This window comes from Poecilia reticulata, chromosome 19 (assembly GCF_904066995.2).
Source record: "Poecilia reticulata chromosome 19, P_reticulata-male-v2, whole genome shotgun sequence".
NCBI classification, from domain to species: Eukaryota; Metazoa; Chordata; class Actinopteri; order Cyprinodontiformes; family Poeciliidae; genus Poecilia; species Poecilia reticulata.
The window spans coordinates 6,813,695-6,827,133 of record NC_088848.1 but is presented as its reverse complement, the minus strand read 5'-3'; the positions used below and the strand labels follow the sequence as shown (position 1 = coordinate 6,827,133).

The 13,439-nt window shown below is 35.5% G+C and overlaps 1 protein-coding gene across 1 annotated transcript in view; it reads right to left on the bottom strand.

Moving 5' to 3' along the window:
* LOC103481813 (uncharacterized) overlaps positions 1-13,222 on the bottom strand; it is a 40,018-nt gene extending 26,796 nt beyond the window's left edge. Inside the window, exons 1-19 of the mRNA XM_081601017.1 lie at positions 12,960-13,222; positions 10,022-10,124; positions 9,851-9,951; positions 6,594-6,664; positions 6,406-6,520; positions 6,151-6,278; positions 5,879-6,021; positions 4,667-4,817; positions 4,076-4,226; positions 3,790-3,863; positions 3,573-3,696; positions 3,213-3,349; positions 2,649-2,789; positions 2,340-2,561; positions 1,870-2,003; positions 1,556-1,698; positions 1,323-1,477; positions 1,102-1,227; positions 823-896 (exon numbers count right to left, since the gene is read on the bottom strand). Coding sequence (XP_081457143.1) covers positions 823-896; positions 1,102-1,227; positions 1,323-1,477; positions 1,556-1,698; positions 1,870-2,003; positions 2,340-2,561; positions 2,649-2,789; positions 3,213-3,349; positions 3,573-3,696; positions 3,790-3,863; positions 4,076-4,226; positions 4,667-4,817; positions 5,879-6,021; positions 6,151-6,278; positions 6,406-6,520; positions 6,594-6,664; positions 9,851-9,951; positions 10,022-10,124; positions 12,960-12,996 — 2,330 coding nt within the window. The 5' untranslated portion in view covers positions 12,997-13,222. The remainder of the gene's footprint in view (positions 1-822; positions 897-1,101; positions 1,228-1,322; positions 1,478-1,555; positions 1,699-1,869; positions 2,004-2,339; positions 2,562-2,648; positions 2,790-3,212; positions 3,350-3,572; positions 3,697-3,789; positions 3,864-4,075; positions 4,227-4,666; positions 4,818-5,878; positions 6,022-6,150; positions 6,279-6,405; positions 6,521-6,593; positions 6,665-9,850; positions 9,952-10,021; positions 10,125-12,959) is intronic.
* Positions 13,223-13,439: the final 217 nt, after the last annotated feature.

Below are 13,439 nucleotides of genomic sequence, written 5' to 3'. Positions count from 1 at the left end.
GATTATTTTAAGCATCAGAACGCTGGGTTCCAACCGACAAGCACACTTTGGCAAGCCCCATAAAATTTCTGCAGGAATTTTCTAGTTCTTAATTTAATGCCAGTTTGTTCTAAAAAAAAATAAACAGGACAAAAAAGTTTATTTACCCACTGAAAAGCAGGAGTTCACATTGTTCTGTGCTTCTGATGTGTTGTGGGAGTTGCATTATAATAATGTTTTACTGTATAATAGGGTTTAGGCACTGAAGAAGTGAAATGGGAAGATGCTAGTAGTTTTACTAATAGTTCTGTTTCCAGCCACTAGGGGGCAGAGCAGAATAAGATGGAGTTGCTGCTGAGCTGGAGAATGTATTGTGTTTTATGTATCTGTTAAGAAACTCACAAATAAATGTTCTTGGGTTGTAACCCATTAGTGACTCGACTTCATGACAAAGATGAGACCAAGTGCAACTGGCCTTCACAACTAGACTTACAGTCAGCACAGAGGTTAAGGCTGCGAAACCATAATAGCTTCTTCTCTGATATTAATATTGAAGAGATTTACTGAATCTTATTATGCAGTAAATCCTCAGTACTTTGCAAAATGTGGCTATAGTTGTGTTTATGTATGATGTTATATGTGACTTTTTGCTACTCGCCGTCAGATCATTTGGGCATGTGCCAACAGAAATATTTCTGGGACATAAAACAGGAGAACCATAGTCTGAGATTTCTTGTAAATCTTGCTTTTGCCAAACAAATACAAACATTTAAGTTTTGCAGACATAATGTGTGTAGTTCGGCGATCACATCAAGGCTTTACTTTCCAAAACAAATCTCTTACTTGGTGAAGTTAAAATCCACCTTCAAATTATCTTCACACACTTCATCAGCTCCACAAATGATCTCAAACCCAATCTGTGGATGACAGTAAACTATTAAACAGATCCATACAGAGAAAAATTCACATTTAGGTCAATCATATGCTTTTCAAATAACTTTGTGATGTAATGTTTTGTATGACGGTCATACTGGTAACCATGAAAGGTCAATCAGCTGTGGGAAGGTTAAAGCTCAGTAAAGATATTTCTGTTCATATTTAGGATGTACAGGAGATACTCACAGGATGAAATGTTGTGGTTTTAACCTGTGGAGAAAGGCTTGGTCTTGGGTTTGAGCCAGAAGGCAAACCATCAAACGTGAATCTGAGCTCATTATTGAGTGGATTGAGAGCATCTTCTGGACAAGACTGGAAGGCATTGAGATGGAAAGATGATTAATTAAAAAACTGTTGAATCTTATATAGTTGAATAAAATTACTGTAATGGTTACTTTACGACTTACCTGAATAAAAAAGTTCACATCAGCGCATTCTTTTGTATTTAATTTAAGATTAAGCGATCCACTCTTGTGCCTCACATCCTTGCTGATCTCAGCTCGGTTGTTTGGCATCTTGCGATTTGCGTCCAAAGTTAAAGTGAAATTAACCTGTGCTTGAGCTGCAAGATGTGTTTTGTTTGGTAAAAGTTCTTAAATAAAATGATGGACGAATAGAAAAACTAAAGTAAGAAATGTACCTTCATTCACATTAGACAGTTTGCTCATAGTAAAGCAGACAGTGGCCTTGCTTGGCAGTTTTTTTGAACAGTCTGGGTTTTGAGTTGGGATCAGATTTGGGTTGAACGACACAGTGGCAGTCACTGTTACAACTGGTCTGGATCTAGAAACAGAAAAGGCCATGTTGTTTGTTTTGAGATTGTGAAGCAAGTAACAACTTCATTCAGTAATATTCAGAGTTTTTATCTTGTAAACATATTTAGGTTGCAAATGAAGAGGAATTTCTTGAATTATGGAAGATGTGTGTTAATAAATAACCACAATGGGGACTTACCTTAGTAAAACAACTTTTCCCTTTGAACCCACCGCTAAGTCAGGAAGTCCATCACCACTCTGATCATAGGAAGACTGACTGATTGAGATGCCAAATAACTTCAGGCCTGATTGGACTGCAGATGCAGCAATTCTCTGTTTAATGAGACACATCTTGCTTTATCAAGTTCATCATCCATTATACCGGCTTGTCTGTGCAGAGTCAAAGGGTGGCTGGGGGTAAAGGTCACCAGCCCAACCCCCATTAGGGGTGGGCTGGTGCATTAGGACTTAACCTAATGCAAACATTAGGTAAGACATAATGGACACACTCTTAAGTGCAATCGAGAGTAACCAATAAACCTAACAATCGAGATTTTGGACTGTTTGATTAAGCTGGAGAGAACTTACAGAATAATGTCAAGACAAGTAAACCCTATTCAATAGTGAACAACAAAAACATTTAATGGTTTATGTTTGCGTTTTGCTCACCTGTGAGTAAGTAGGATTTATTTTCCTTCCTCCTTCTCCTTGGAATATGTATATGCTTCCTTGGCCATCATTCTCCAAAGGTGCTCCAATGGCCAAATCATTGAATGTGTCTGCATTTATATCAGGTAGAACAGCAAGAGACGACCCAAACCTCCCTCTGACAGATGCATCACCTCTTAGTGTGGTTATTTGTGATGGTTTATCAAAATAACAAACCACACTCTGGAAAAATGAGGATGAGAAAAACTTTATTCATGCCAAAATTTAACAGGAGGTTAAATAAATCAACATAAATGACTCTGCATTTACCAAACCACTTAATTCACAGACATAAACGCGTCCCTCTCTGTCAGCGTCTTTGTACATCGGAGAGGATATGAGGATTAGATCAGTCACACCATCAGAATCCACATCCATGGCACAAACCTCAGCCCCAAAATATTCACCAGTCTGTGAAAAAACAAGAAGAAATGGACATCGGAAAGAAACCTTCATTTTTAATACCGTTGGTCTTATAGTCTGATCACGATAATTCAGCAGTAACAAGACCGTTGTTGTTACCTAATGGGTCACAAGTCATACGAAACACTTATCCTACCCTCTGTTCAATAATTCCCTTTGTCGCCAAGAATGTCAAAATGTGTACAGCTTAGTTGGTAAGTACAAAGAAAATCTATCTGAGCCTCTGAATTTGGAAAAACTAATCAAATAATTTCTAAAACATTGATCAGTTTGGTATTTAGCAGATAGAAAAAGCTTTGGTTTTCATAGCTGACCTACAACAAAAATAGTTTGATTTAATGTAATGCCAGAAAGAGGAAAAATAGTTGTGTGTCTTTTGATTGAATAAATGTAAATTTCAGCTGTACCTACCTGTGATTCAAAGGGTCTGATTTGATCTTCCAGTTTTTCATTGAAAGCTGTCATAACGAATCCCTTGTGTTCATTTCTTGGAGCACCAAGAATTGTCAGTGGACCACCATTGGTTTTAGCAACAACCATGGAATAACCTAGAGTTCAATGGTTAAATAGTCAGAGACATCATGAAAAATTGGCTTTTTAATTTTTAGATGTTTTGGACAGTTAAGATGCTAAACAGACTGAAATACCTAAAAGTATCTTTCTAATAGACAAACATAGCAGCTCTATAAGTCAGTGAATTATTTTTGTCAAACCAAACTGAAATTGTGCAGATAAAAATCCCTACAAATCAGATTTCTGTCCTGTTCTTACCAAGGTAACTGTTACGCTCAATGGACGATGGCTCAAATGAGACTGGTTTTAAATCAGCACCAAGTTGGTATTTCTTGTAGCCTCCTCTCCACTGGTTAGCACCAACCATAGTCATCTGAATATACTTCAATACAAGAACAGAGAGAACATTTTATTTCAAATATGGGTTGTTTTTAACGCCGTAATACTCTGAAAATTTAACTTTGAGATTATTTACGTCAGACACATAAGCTGCTCTGAAGCCTTCTTGAGACATTTCCTGTTTCAGCGTCTCTCCACCACTTTGTGATCCTGTAAATTCAAAACAAATTAAATATTATTTTACAGAGTTCTTTAGGAGTTCCTCTACACCATAGAGCCAACAATAACTTAAATATAGTCACTGCTTAGTAGTTTAATATAATTGTGCTTTATATTTGTAACTAGCCACTGTTAGCTATGAAACAAAATGTGTTAATGTTGAAATGAACAAATGTTTCACATGTTAAATTATACATTTATACCTTCAATAGAAAAAATTTTGGCCTGCAAGTTGTCCCGTATTGTGTCAAGAGCATCAAAGCTTCCTACTTGAAACACAAAATTGTCAGCAGGTTGAGATGAAATGTTTCTGAGCTCTTGGTTTGCTCTTGAACTTGTGAATGCGTTCCCCACCTAGAGGTGTAAATACAATGTTAGTTAAACATTATACTGCAGTAGTTCTTTTCAAAGCAGTCATTGTAATCTAAATTTTCTCTTAGTTCATGTTTTTGAGTCAAGATTAGTCTTAAAAGCTGGCACTCAGTTCTTATCACTTGCTTTTAAATACAGTACAAGGAATTATTTTAGAAATTAAATAAAAATTTAGAATTTATATGAAATTTTATATGAAGATATTGAGGAGGAAATAAAAGAAATTCTGTATTTTTATATTTTTATACATTTGACAGTTTTGGTTTACAAATGACAATATAACAATGCAGTTACAATCAAAGCTAATAACGCTTTTTGCAGTATTATAATACTGCAAAAAGCGGACTCTAACAGACAATAAGCATATATGTTTACATGTAATTGTAATAAAAAAATAAATAAAAATCATAGATGCTGCTTACCCCAATAGCAAATCGAAGAATGTTTTTTCGATCAGCTGACTGTGTTGCTCTTGGTAATTGACTGCGATCATGAGACTCTCCATCTGTAATCACTATTAAAATTCTTTTCACATTTGACCTGGAACCCCTTTGTGTTGAAAAGACGTCATCCCTGTTAAAAATATATATTATTATTATTTTTGTTCCTCCAACACTGTCTCTGTTTTCTCTCAAGAAATGTGGTGTGAACAAGCTGTGCTGGTTTGTTTCCATCCTACATGCCTTTATTTGACCAATGTTTTGGTTTTCAGAAATACTGAAATATTGTTCAGGATTAAAAATTAAAATAATGGAAAAAACACAAACCAAATATTTAACAAGTAGCAGTAATAGTCGTTAAGACACATCACTCAATCGATTGCTAAAAAATAGATACATTTAAGTCTCACCACTCTAGAGGCTACATGTGTATAAAGTCTGACCAAGTTGGTCAGAAACTACTTGTGCTCTTCTTAGCACATTGGGGCTGCAAATGTCTTTGTCTACAACATTTTCTTTATTTTAACCGACTGTCATGCATTAAGTGCACAGATTTAGTCTTCTATTAAATCTACTTTTCTCATATTTTATAGTTTCATCTGATTTGCTTTATTTATTTTTAGCATTTGTACCACTATCAAGTAAATATTTTCAGTTTTCTTAGAATATCTGAAAGACAAGGGTAGTAGTGTAGCTCTTTTTATCTATATGAACTGAGTGAAAAATCTTATTTGAAAAAGACTGTACTTTCCTTTGGACACCAAAGTCAATCTAGAACAGGGGGGGCAACTCCAGGCCTCGAGGGCCGGACTCCTGTAACTTTTAGATGTGCCTCAACTTCAACACACCTGAGTTAAATAATGAGGTCATTAGCAGGATTCTGAAGTATCTGACTGCCCTTAGGAGGTGATTCAGCTATTGGATTCAGGTGTGTTGGATCAGGGAGACATCTAAGAGTGGCAGGACATCGGTCCTCGAGGACCAGGATTGCCCACCCCTGATCTAGAATCTTCTTTGAGTTACATTGATAATTTTTCCTACTAGTTAAAAACTACATTACCTTTTGAAACATGTCTCTTTTAAAAGAAAAAGTGACTTTCTAAACTTTTCATGATGAGATTTTAATTTAATTTTGTTTATTTAATCTTTCTATATAATAATAACGTGGTGTATTACACAGTCAGAAATACTTACACAACATTTTGGATGGCTTTAGCTGTATATGTTCTTCCGCCAAATTGACGGATGCTGTCAATTTGAGATTCCCAGTTGGAAGTGCTAAAAGTATTAAAGTAGTAATGCGTTGTTGGAGAAAGAGAAAACTGGGTGATGGCAAACTGCAAAAATGAAAAAATGGATATGAAGTTAAAAATTAACTACAGTAAATTAAAAGCAGTCATGACCTTAAAGGAGATGTACACTTAGAAAAGCAACAACAATGTTTTTGATGAAGTTAAATGTCTCACCTGTGCATCTCTTCCCAGGAATGATTTGATCAGATTTTTCACAAATTCTTTCATTCTCTGGAAATCTCCTCCAGATACACTGCCAGAGCCATCCAACAAAAATGCAATGTCAGCTTGGGTTCGACACTCTGTGAAAAGAAATCAGAGATCCAGATCAGTTCCCTGACCGTTATTCAAGTGTGCTAATGAGAAAGTTAACCTCCACTTTACAGAGGCAGTGACATAATCATGATGAAACAAGCTCACTGTACCTACCTTCAGTCGCAGACGGGTAAGACTTTACAAACGTATTGGATCGATCGATCTCATAGCACAAACCGTTGTACATGGTGATAGTTTTGCAGTCTCTGGGAATGGTTGGACCACAGACCTGGAAAATTTATAAATACCTTTACATTTTCATCCATTATTTATTCATTATTTTCTGCAGCTCATCCTCTCACCATTGTGTTTTGTGTTGATGGATCATTTGCCATCGCCAAACCAAGAGACATGTTGACTGCAGCTCTTTGCTCTGTAAAACAATCACTTGTGATGACGACTTGTCAGAATTATCACTCATTAAGAATTGTTCCCATAAAATACAGTGATAATTTGCAGCATTTCATTTTGTTTAAATCTAAATGTCTCCCAGCTGAAGCTGTTATAACGCCAGTTTGGTGAACCCAGGTGAAAAAAAAGTATACTTTAGTATACTTCAAACATACTTAAATTTGTGAAAGTACACTTTAAGTATACTAAATATTAAGTGTACTACCTATAAATAGTACACTTAATGTTTAATATTAGTATACTAAAAATACACTTGTATCAATTTAGAACTTTAAACACACTTAAACATAATTGTACCAAAATACACTTTTAATATATTAAATAAAAGTATACTTTAAGTGAACAAAATATAAATGAATATGTATGAATTTTAAGTGCCTTAATAATCTTTTACTATTTATTAAAATTGCATACAATAAAAAAATGATAATCATGATGTAATTTTTAAGAAAGTACCCAATTTCTGCTGGTCTGCTAGTCCACAATGTATATTAGCATGTATTTACTACAGTAGCTTGCGTTTGTGAGACGGTCACGCACGTGGTAGCTGCGCTGCGACGTAAAATGGGCATTAGCCAATGAAACGCGGCCCCTGTGGTAAGGTCCATTTTGGTAAATTCAAGCTGGCGACGTCCTAATCCGAGTTAGACGACAACACAACGGGACAACAACTGATGGAAATGAAATGTGTGTCACAAAAGGAGCCGGGGGGGACGAAGGCTGCTAAGTGTTGCTAGCTGGTGGTAAGTTTGCTTATTAATTATCTTCATTATAATTAATGAAGATAATTATAATGATTATCTTCATTAATCATTATATTAATTATTAATATAATCATTAATATAATGCACTGTTTACAGTGCAGTAAAGATATATAACTTACTTTGGTTTCTTAAATAATTTATCGATTTTATTGTGACTTGTATGATTATTACTATACCAATCATTCAGCTTCATGTTATAACTGCATGGAGGTTGTTTGTTGCGACTTATACTTTAATTCATAAACTATAACCTGGTTTTAATTAAGCTCCATAAGACAGAGAGACTTTGATATTGTGAGGTGGTTGTTCTAACTCGTTCATCAATGATTTTATCCTCAACATATGTTTGCAGCCTAACTAAGCAAATGAAGCTGAAAGAGGAAGCCAGAGAAATCAGATGTTAGAAAACCTAAAGACTTTCCTGTCTCAGAAGAAGCTCTGACTCCACCAGATCACCAACCAGCTCTAAGGATGAATCTCTTCATCGTCTTCATGATGTAAGTTTGTTTTTTCAATGAGGAGCTAGCTACATTTTCAACAACAAAAACTGGTGTGTTACTAACACTAAGTGCTTAATAAACATGATTTGATTTCAAAGTAACTGGGCAGAATTTGTCCCTTTGTTAATCTAACATTTATCTTTCTTTTTTTTATTATTTGTTGTTGACTTTCAGGGCCCTGTGATGGACTGGTGACCTGTCCAGGGTGAACCCTGCCTCTCTGGCTGCTAGAGATGGGCACCACCAGCCCCCCTCACCACCCTGCAAGGATCCGTGTGTTCAGGTCATGGATGGAAAGATTTTAAGGTAGTTTGTCTCCTTAGGATGGAAAGATTTTAAGGTAGTTTGTCTCCTTAAGTCCACACTTAAAACAGCTTCATAGTTAATGCCAACATCAATTGACTCTATGACATTGCTGACTATTTTTTTCTACTTCTAACATAAACAGGCAAAGACGACACCCAGAAATGTTTTTCCACCCCAGGCATCCGGTCCCATTCATCATCAGTTCTTATGATGTCACATACATGGTGAGTCCACAACGTCTTAAAATTTTAAGTTTTATTTTTTTATTTGCCATTTTTCTGTTCTCTTTAAATACAAATACTTTCTCTGTTTAATTGCTCTATTGTTCTTTTTTGTAGGTTCCTGTAAGGTGCAGTGAACGGGAATGTTCTGTAGTTGATCCTCACTTTCATGTTTTATTGTCACACTTAAATTTTCATGTTCATGTGTTCACTTTTGATGTGTAAACTGATAATTTATGTGAAGTTCATAAAGTTGCGAGTAAAATTGGACAATTTTAAAATGTCGGTAATAAAACAAAATATTTGAATTACCTTGGGCATCTTGTGTAATTAATCTTTCCATGTAATTTTAGACTAAAACAATGTAAGTACTGCAGTGTAGTTATGCATGTCATGTACAAAATAGATACGTAGGAATAAAGACTTTCACGAGTAATTAAAATTGTAGTTTATTATCAATAGCACGAAATCAAAAATAAAAATTAAGTGTAATTTAAATACATTACTAATATATTAGTAGTATATTTAAAATATAATTGAGGTATATTAAAAATATATATTTAATATAATTCTGAGACAGAATTATTACACTCAAAATATAATTATATCAAAATAAAAATAAAGCTCTGAAATATGATATTTAAAAAGTATTCTTTAAGTACGCTCTAGGTACACTTGGAAGTTGTTCCAAAAAAGTATGTATAGTATACTAAAATATACTATTAGTTGTAATTTAATACTATTTAAATACTACTAAAGTATACTAAGCACAAAATTAGTTGTTCCAAAATAGTGCAGTTTAAGTACATCGATAAAAGTATACTAAAGTATGTTGAAATTTAGTATACTAAATTATACCTTTTTTCACCTGGGAAATGCTGCTTCAGAAACCTTAAACCATAAAAAGAAAAGGAAGCTGTTAAAGGGACATATCTGCTATATTTTTAATCAAATGGCAACAAGATATAAAAATGAGAAGTGAAGGCTGACCTTGGATAAGAAAGATTATTTCACCCTTACAGATTGTTTCCTTTTTGGGGGCAACAACATAGTACCTGTGTAAGCAGAGGAGCGAGTAATTTCTCCCTAAACCTAAGAACTGAATGTTCACTGGATGCTACATTACCTTTGTCTGATATTAAAACTTCAGCTGAAATGTTTCAGCTGAAGTAAGTTTCATGGAGGACATACTTGTTTACAGGACAGCATGTTGGACATTGTTCAGAATTTAGTGCAAAGTCCTTGGAGCTTCTGGTGCAAACAACATCTGGTCATGATATAAACTTATAAAATTTGTAAGTTTAAATGTCTTGTGAAATTTGTGCACATCTAAAATCAAGAGTATAATGACTCCTACCTAGAGCAACAAGATTTCTGCAACTGCCTCCTGTGTTGCACCGATATGTCCGTCCCCTTTTATTCCCTTCATACTGTAGTAGTGGGGCGCTGACGAGCAGACTGAGAGAAACACAATCATTGGTTACAACATTTTACAAAAGTTTTTAAAAATTAAATGAAGATGACTCACTCTGATTGTCTTTGCACCACCTGGTAGCCAAAACTTTCATCACCTGCACTCAGGGTTTTCCAAGCCCCAGAATCAACATTAAAGCCGACTGCAGCTTTTAGCACTGAGGGGGAAAAAGAAGAAAAAATCCACAAAATCTCTTTAATTCAAAACCATTATGGTATTTCTTTTACTGTTTATTAAATTATTCTGTTTTAATGACTGACTACGGTAATATTTTGGAGAATCCATGAGAGAACATGTTCTGCAGTTTCAGTGTTTAACCACTAGAGAGCACTGTTAACATTAAAGTTAACAGTGTAAATTGAATATTGCAGTAAGATTTTAATATTTAAGCTGTATCATGCAATTGGTTTGTTATTGTTTTTACTGTAAAAACTGAAATAGATTTTGCTCCCAAAAATGTCTTTGCCTAATATTGAAGGACTTTTCCTGTATAACAGAATTCTATTTAGTGGATTTTCTTTCTCCACAGTCAATTTAGCTTCATATCTTTGAAATTGGTAATGTATTAGTAACCTATATCTCACTTTGCAGCCTGTATGTGCATCTATCTCCTCTTTCCTTTGCACTGCGATAAACACTAAGCAATGTGGTGTGGAAATGTAATGCTCAGAGTGAATGGGGAAGTCTGCGTGTTGCAACGGAAAAATACCTCGGGGGGTAAAGCACGTCAAAATGCACCAACACAACGAGTCTAAGGGTGCGTTCACACTGCAGCCTGAATGACCCAATTCAGATTTTTTAGCAATTCTGATTTTTTTTTGCCGGGGCCGTTCACACTGCATGTAAATGCGACTTGTATGTGTTCTGCAGTGTGAACGGGCAAACGACCTGAAAGTGTTCCGCATGTGTGGCCAAGGAAGCAAGTTGTTGTCGGCCAGAGCAGCATATTAACAACTTAATCCTCATATAGTCCGTCATGGTTGTTGTTTTTCTTCCCCCTTAGTGAATAGTGAGATTTGTTGAGAATCAGTGACGTTCAGTTCAGATGAAGGCGACCTGAACATTAGGTCGCATTTGAATCGGATACGTGTCTGATATGGGTCACATTAGAAAAAGAATCCGACCTGTTCACACTACCATGAAAAGATCTGATACAGGTTGCATCATGTCAACAAAAAAAAAAAAAAATCGGAATTGAGTCACTTCAGGCTGCAGTGTGAACGCACCCTAATATGACATTTAAAAACAAGCACTTGATGGAGTTTGGGCTGGTGCTGCAAAAAAAAGACACCTGGAGCGACCAGGTAAACCAGCACAACTACCAACACTCACCAGGAAGAGCATCAGGGTCAGAAGGCTAAACAAATAACCCGAAAAATTATTTAAGTCATCGAACTAGCGGTGTAAGACGCTGGTTCTGCTCTCGCTGTTAAACCGCCGCTACGCGCTACTGGTGGTAATATTTCACAGACGGAGCGCCGCTCAACCTCCACCCGACAGTGAACTCTCACACCTAATGTCTGCTGCACCATGCAACTTATTCAGAAAGAAAAAGAAAAAAAAAAGATTTTACATATGTATTAAAAGTTTAGCTATGTTCTAACATAAGACAGATAATTCGTGGGGAAAGAAAATCGATCTCCTCTGCCTCCTCTCTGTGTTCTGCAGAATTACTCAGTTCAGTCAGTAACAACCAATCGGAACCAGCATTAATCAGCTAGCCGCTCTCAGGAAGTTTTGATTTAGTAACTCAGGATTGTTTATTTTGATGCAGCCTGCATTCGACTTTGAATTAATGTTTCCGTTTTTTGTTGACATTATTTGATATAGGCAGGTTTATTTGACTCGTGTATAATTTATGGTATTGAGAACTTAACTGTTGAATATTATTTTACCGATTGCATGTTTTTCAGTTGTCTTTTTCACTGAATAGCTGCTGCATTGTGTCTGCAAGTATTTTGCATATTTATGTCTAAATTAGGTGAATTTATTGCCAAATAATGTTTCCATTTTGCCAGATCACACAGTAGCATTTATACTTGATGCAAAAAATTAACAGCCAATCCAGATGATCGGCAGTGATCATGAGTGATCGGAATCGGCAGCAAAAACCCTGATCAGAACATCTCAACCATAGAGATTAAAATAAATCTCATTTGCAGCTCCCATCAAAATGCTTACACAGAGCAAATATATTACAAACAGTTAGACCAATAAAAATAATTTAACTCTTGTTAAATTCACGTTGCTCATTCTTAAGAAAAGTTTGAAATAATTCCTAAAAAATAAAATTGGACGTCTTGAGTTGAGACTGGAGAACTGTCCGAATGTATGGACAAAGTAAAAGAAAATGTTTGTCATAATGAAGAAAATTGTGAGTTACATTTAACACAGTTACAGTTAAAACAGTTAACGCAGTTACATTTAACACAATTAAATGTAATGACCATTTTTAACATGCATGCTGATGATAAATTGCTAAAAGGGAAGTAAAGCCAAAGTTTAAGTAGAAAACGTCTCTGCTGCAAACAGAAAAATGATCAAGACTTCGGCATCTTAAGGAATAAAAGTGACTGTATGTTCTATTCCACCAAAAAGACTTCAAAGGGAAATAGCCTGTACTTGCACAATGTGCATAATACTTTAAGTTTAGAGCACTTGAAACGCTTCACACTACATTTAGATATTCACACATTCACACATTCACAGACCTATGAGCGGTGGTTTGAACTGACAACCCACAGCTTACAAGACAAACTCCTACCAACTTGATAAACTTTTGTTACATTTTATCATTGGATGATATACAAAAGCTATTTTAAACGTTCTTATGTCTTGCACTTCTAGGTTATTTGTGATTTTTGTTTTGAGGCGTCTAAGAAATAAAAGGTAAAACTGTCTGCAGCTTCCATCAAGTATTCACTCTTACAGTTTTCACACTGGCAGATTATTTAAAACATCTGCATGAAATCATCAGACAAACTTTCCTTACCTGAACAGAAAAGTGCCACAGTAACTATCCAGTCCATTGTGTTTCTGGCATTGAGATCAAACTAAAAGTGTGATTTCCACTCTGGTCAACCAATTTAAACTGAGAGGCAGTGCATTACTTTTTCCATGATGTAGGAGGAGTTACAACAGGGTCACTTTCAACTCAGAAGAGAAATATTTTCATTTACCCTTTTTCTCTTCTGAACTTTAAAATGGTAATGTGAAATCTAGCAGCTTTAATTAGTTCAGGGTAAACCAGAGAGTGGAGTTGACAGAATCGGTGTTTAGTCTTCTGTGTTTGGGTTGTTTTAACTATAAATCCTCAAGTAATCAGGTCATGTCCTAATAAGGTGTTGTTCTGCCATCTTCCTGTGTGGGTTTGGTCATTTTGCTTAATCTGGAAATGAAAAAATTAAGTCACATCCTTAAAAACAACCTTCTGTGTGTGTTTGTTGATGCCTGCCCAGATAGGCCAGCAGCA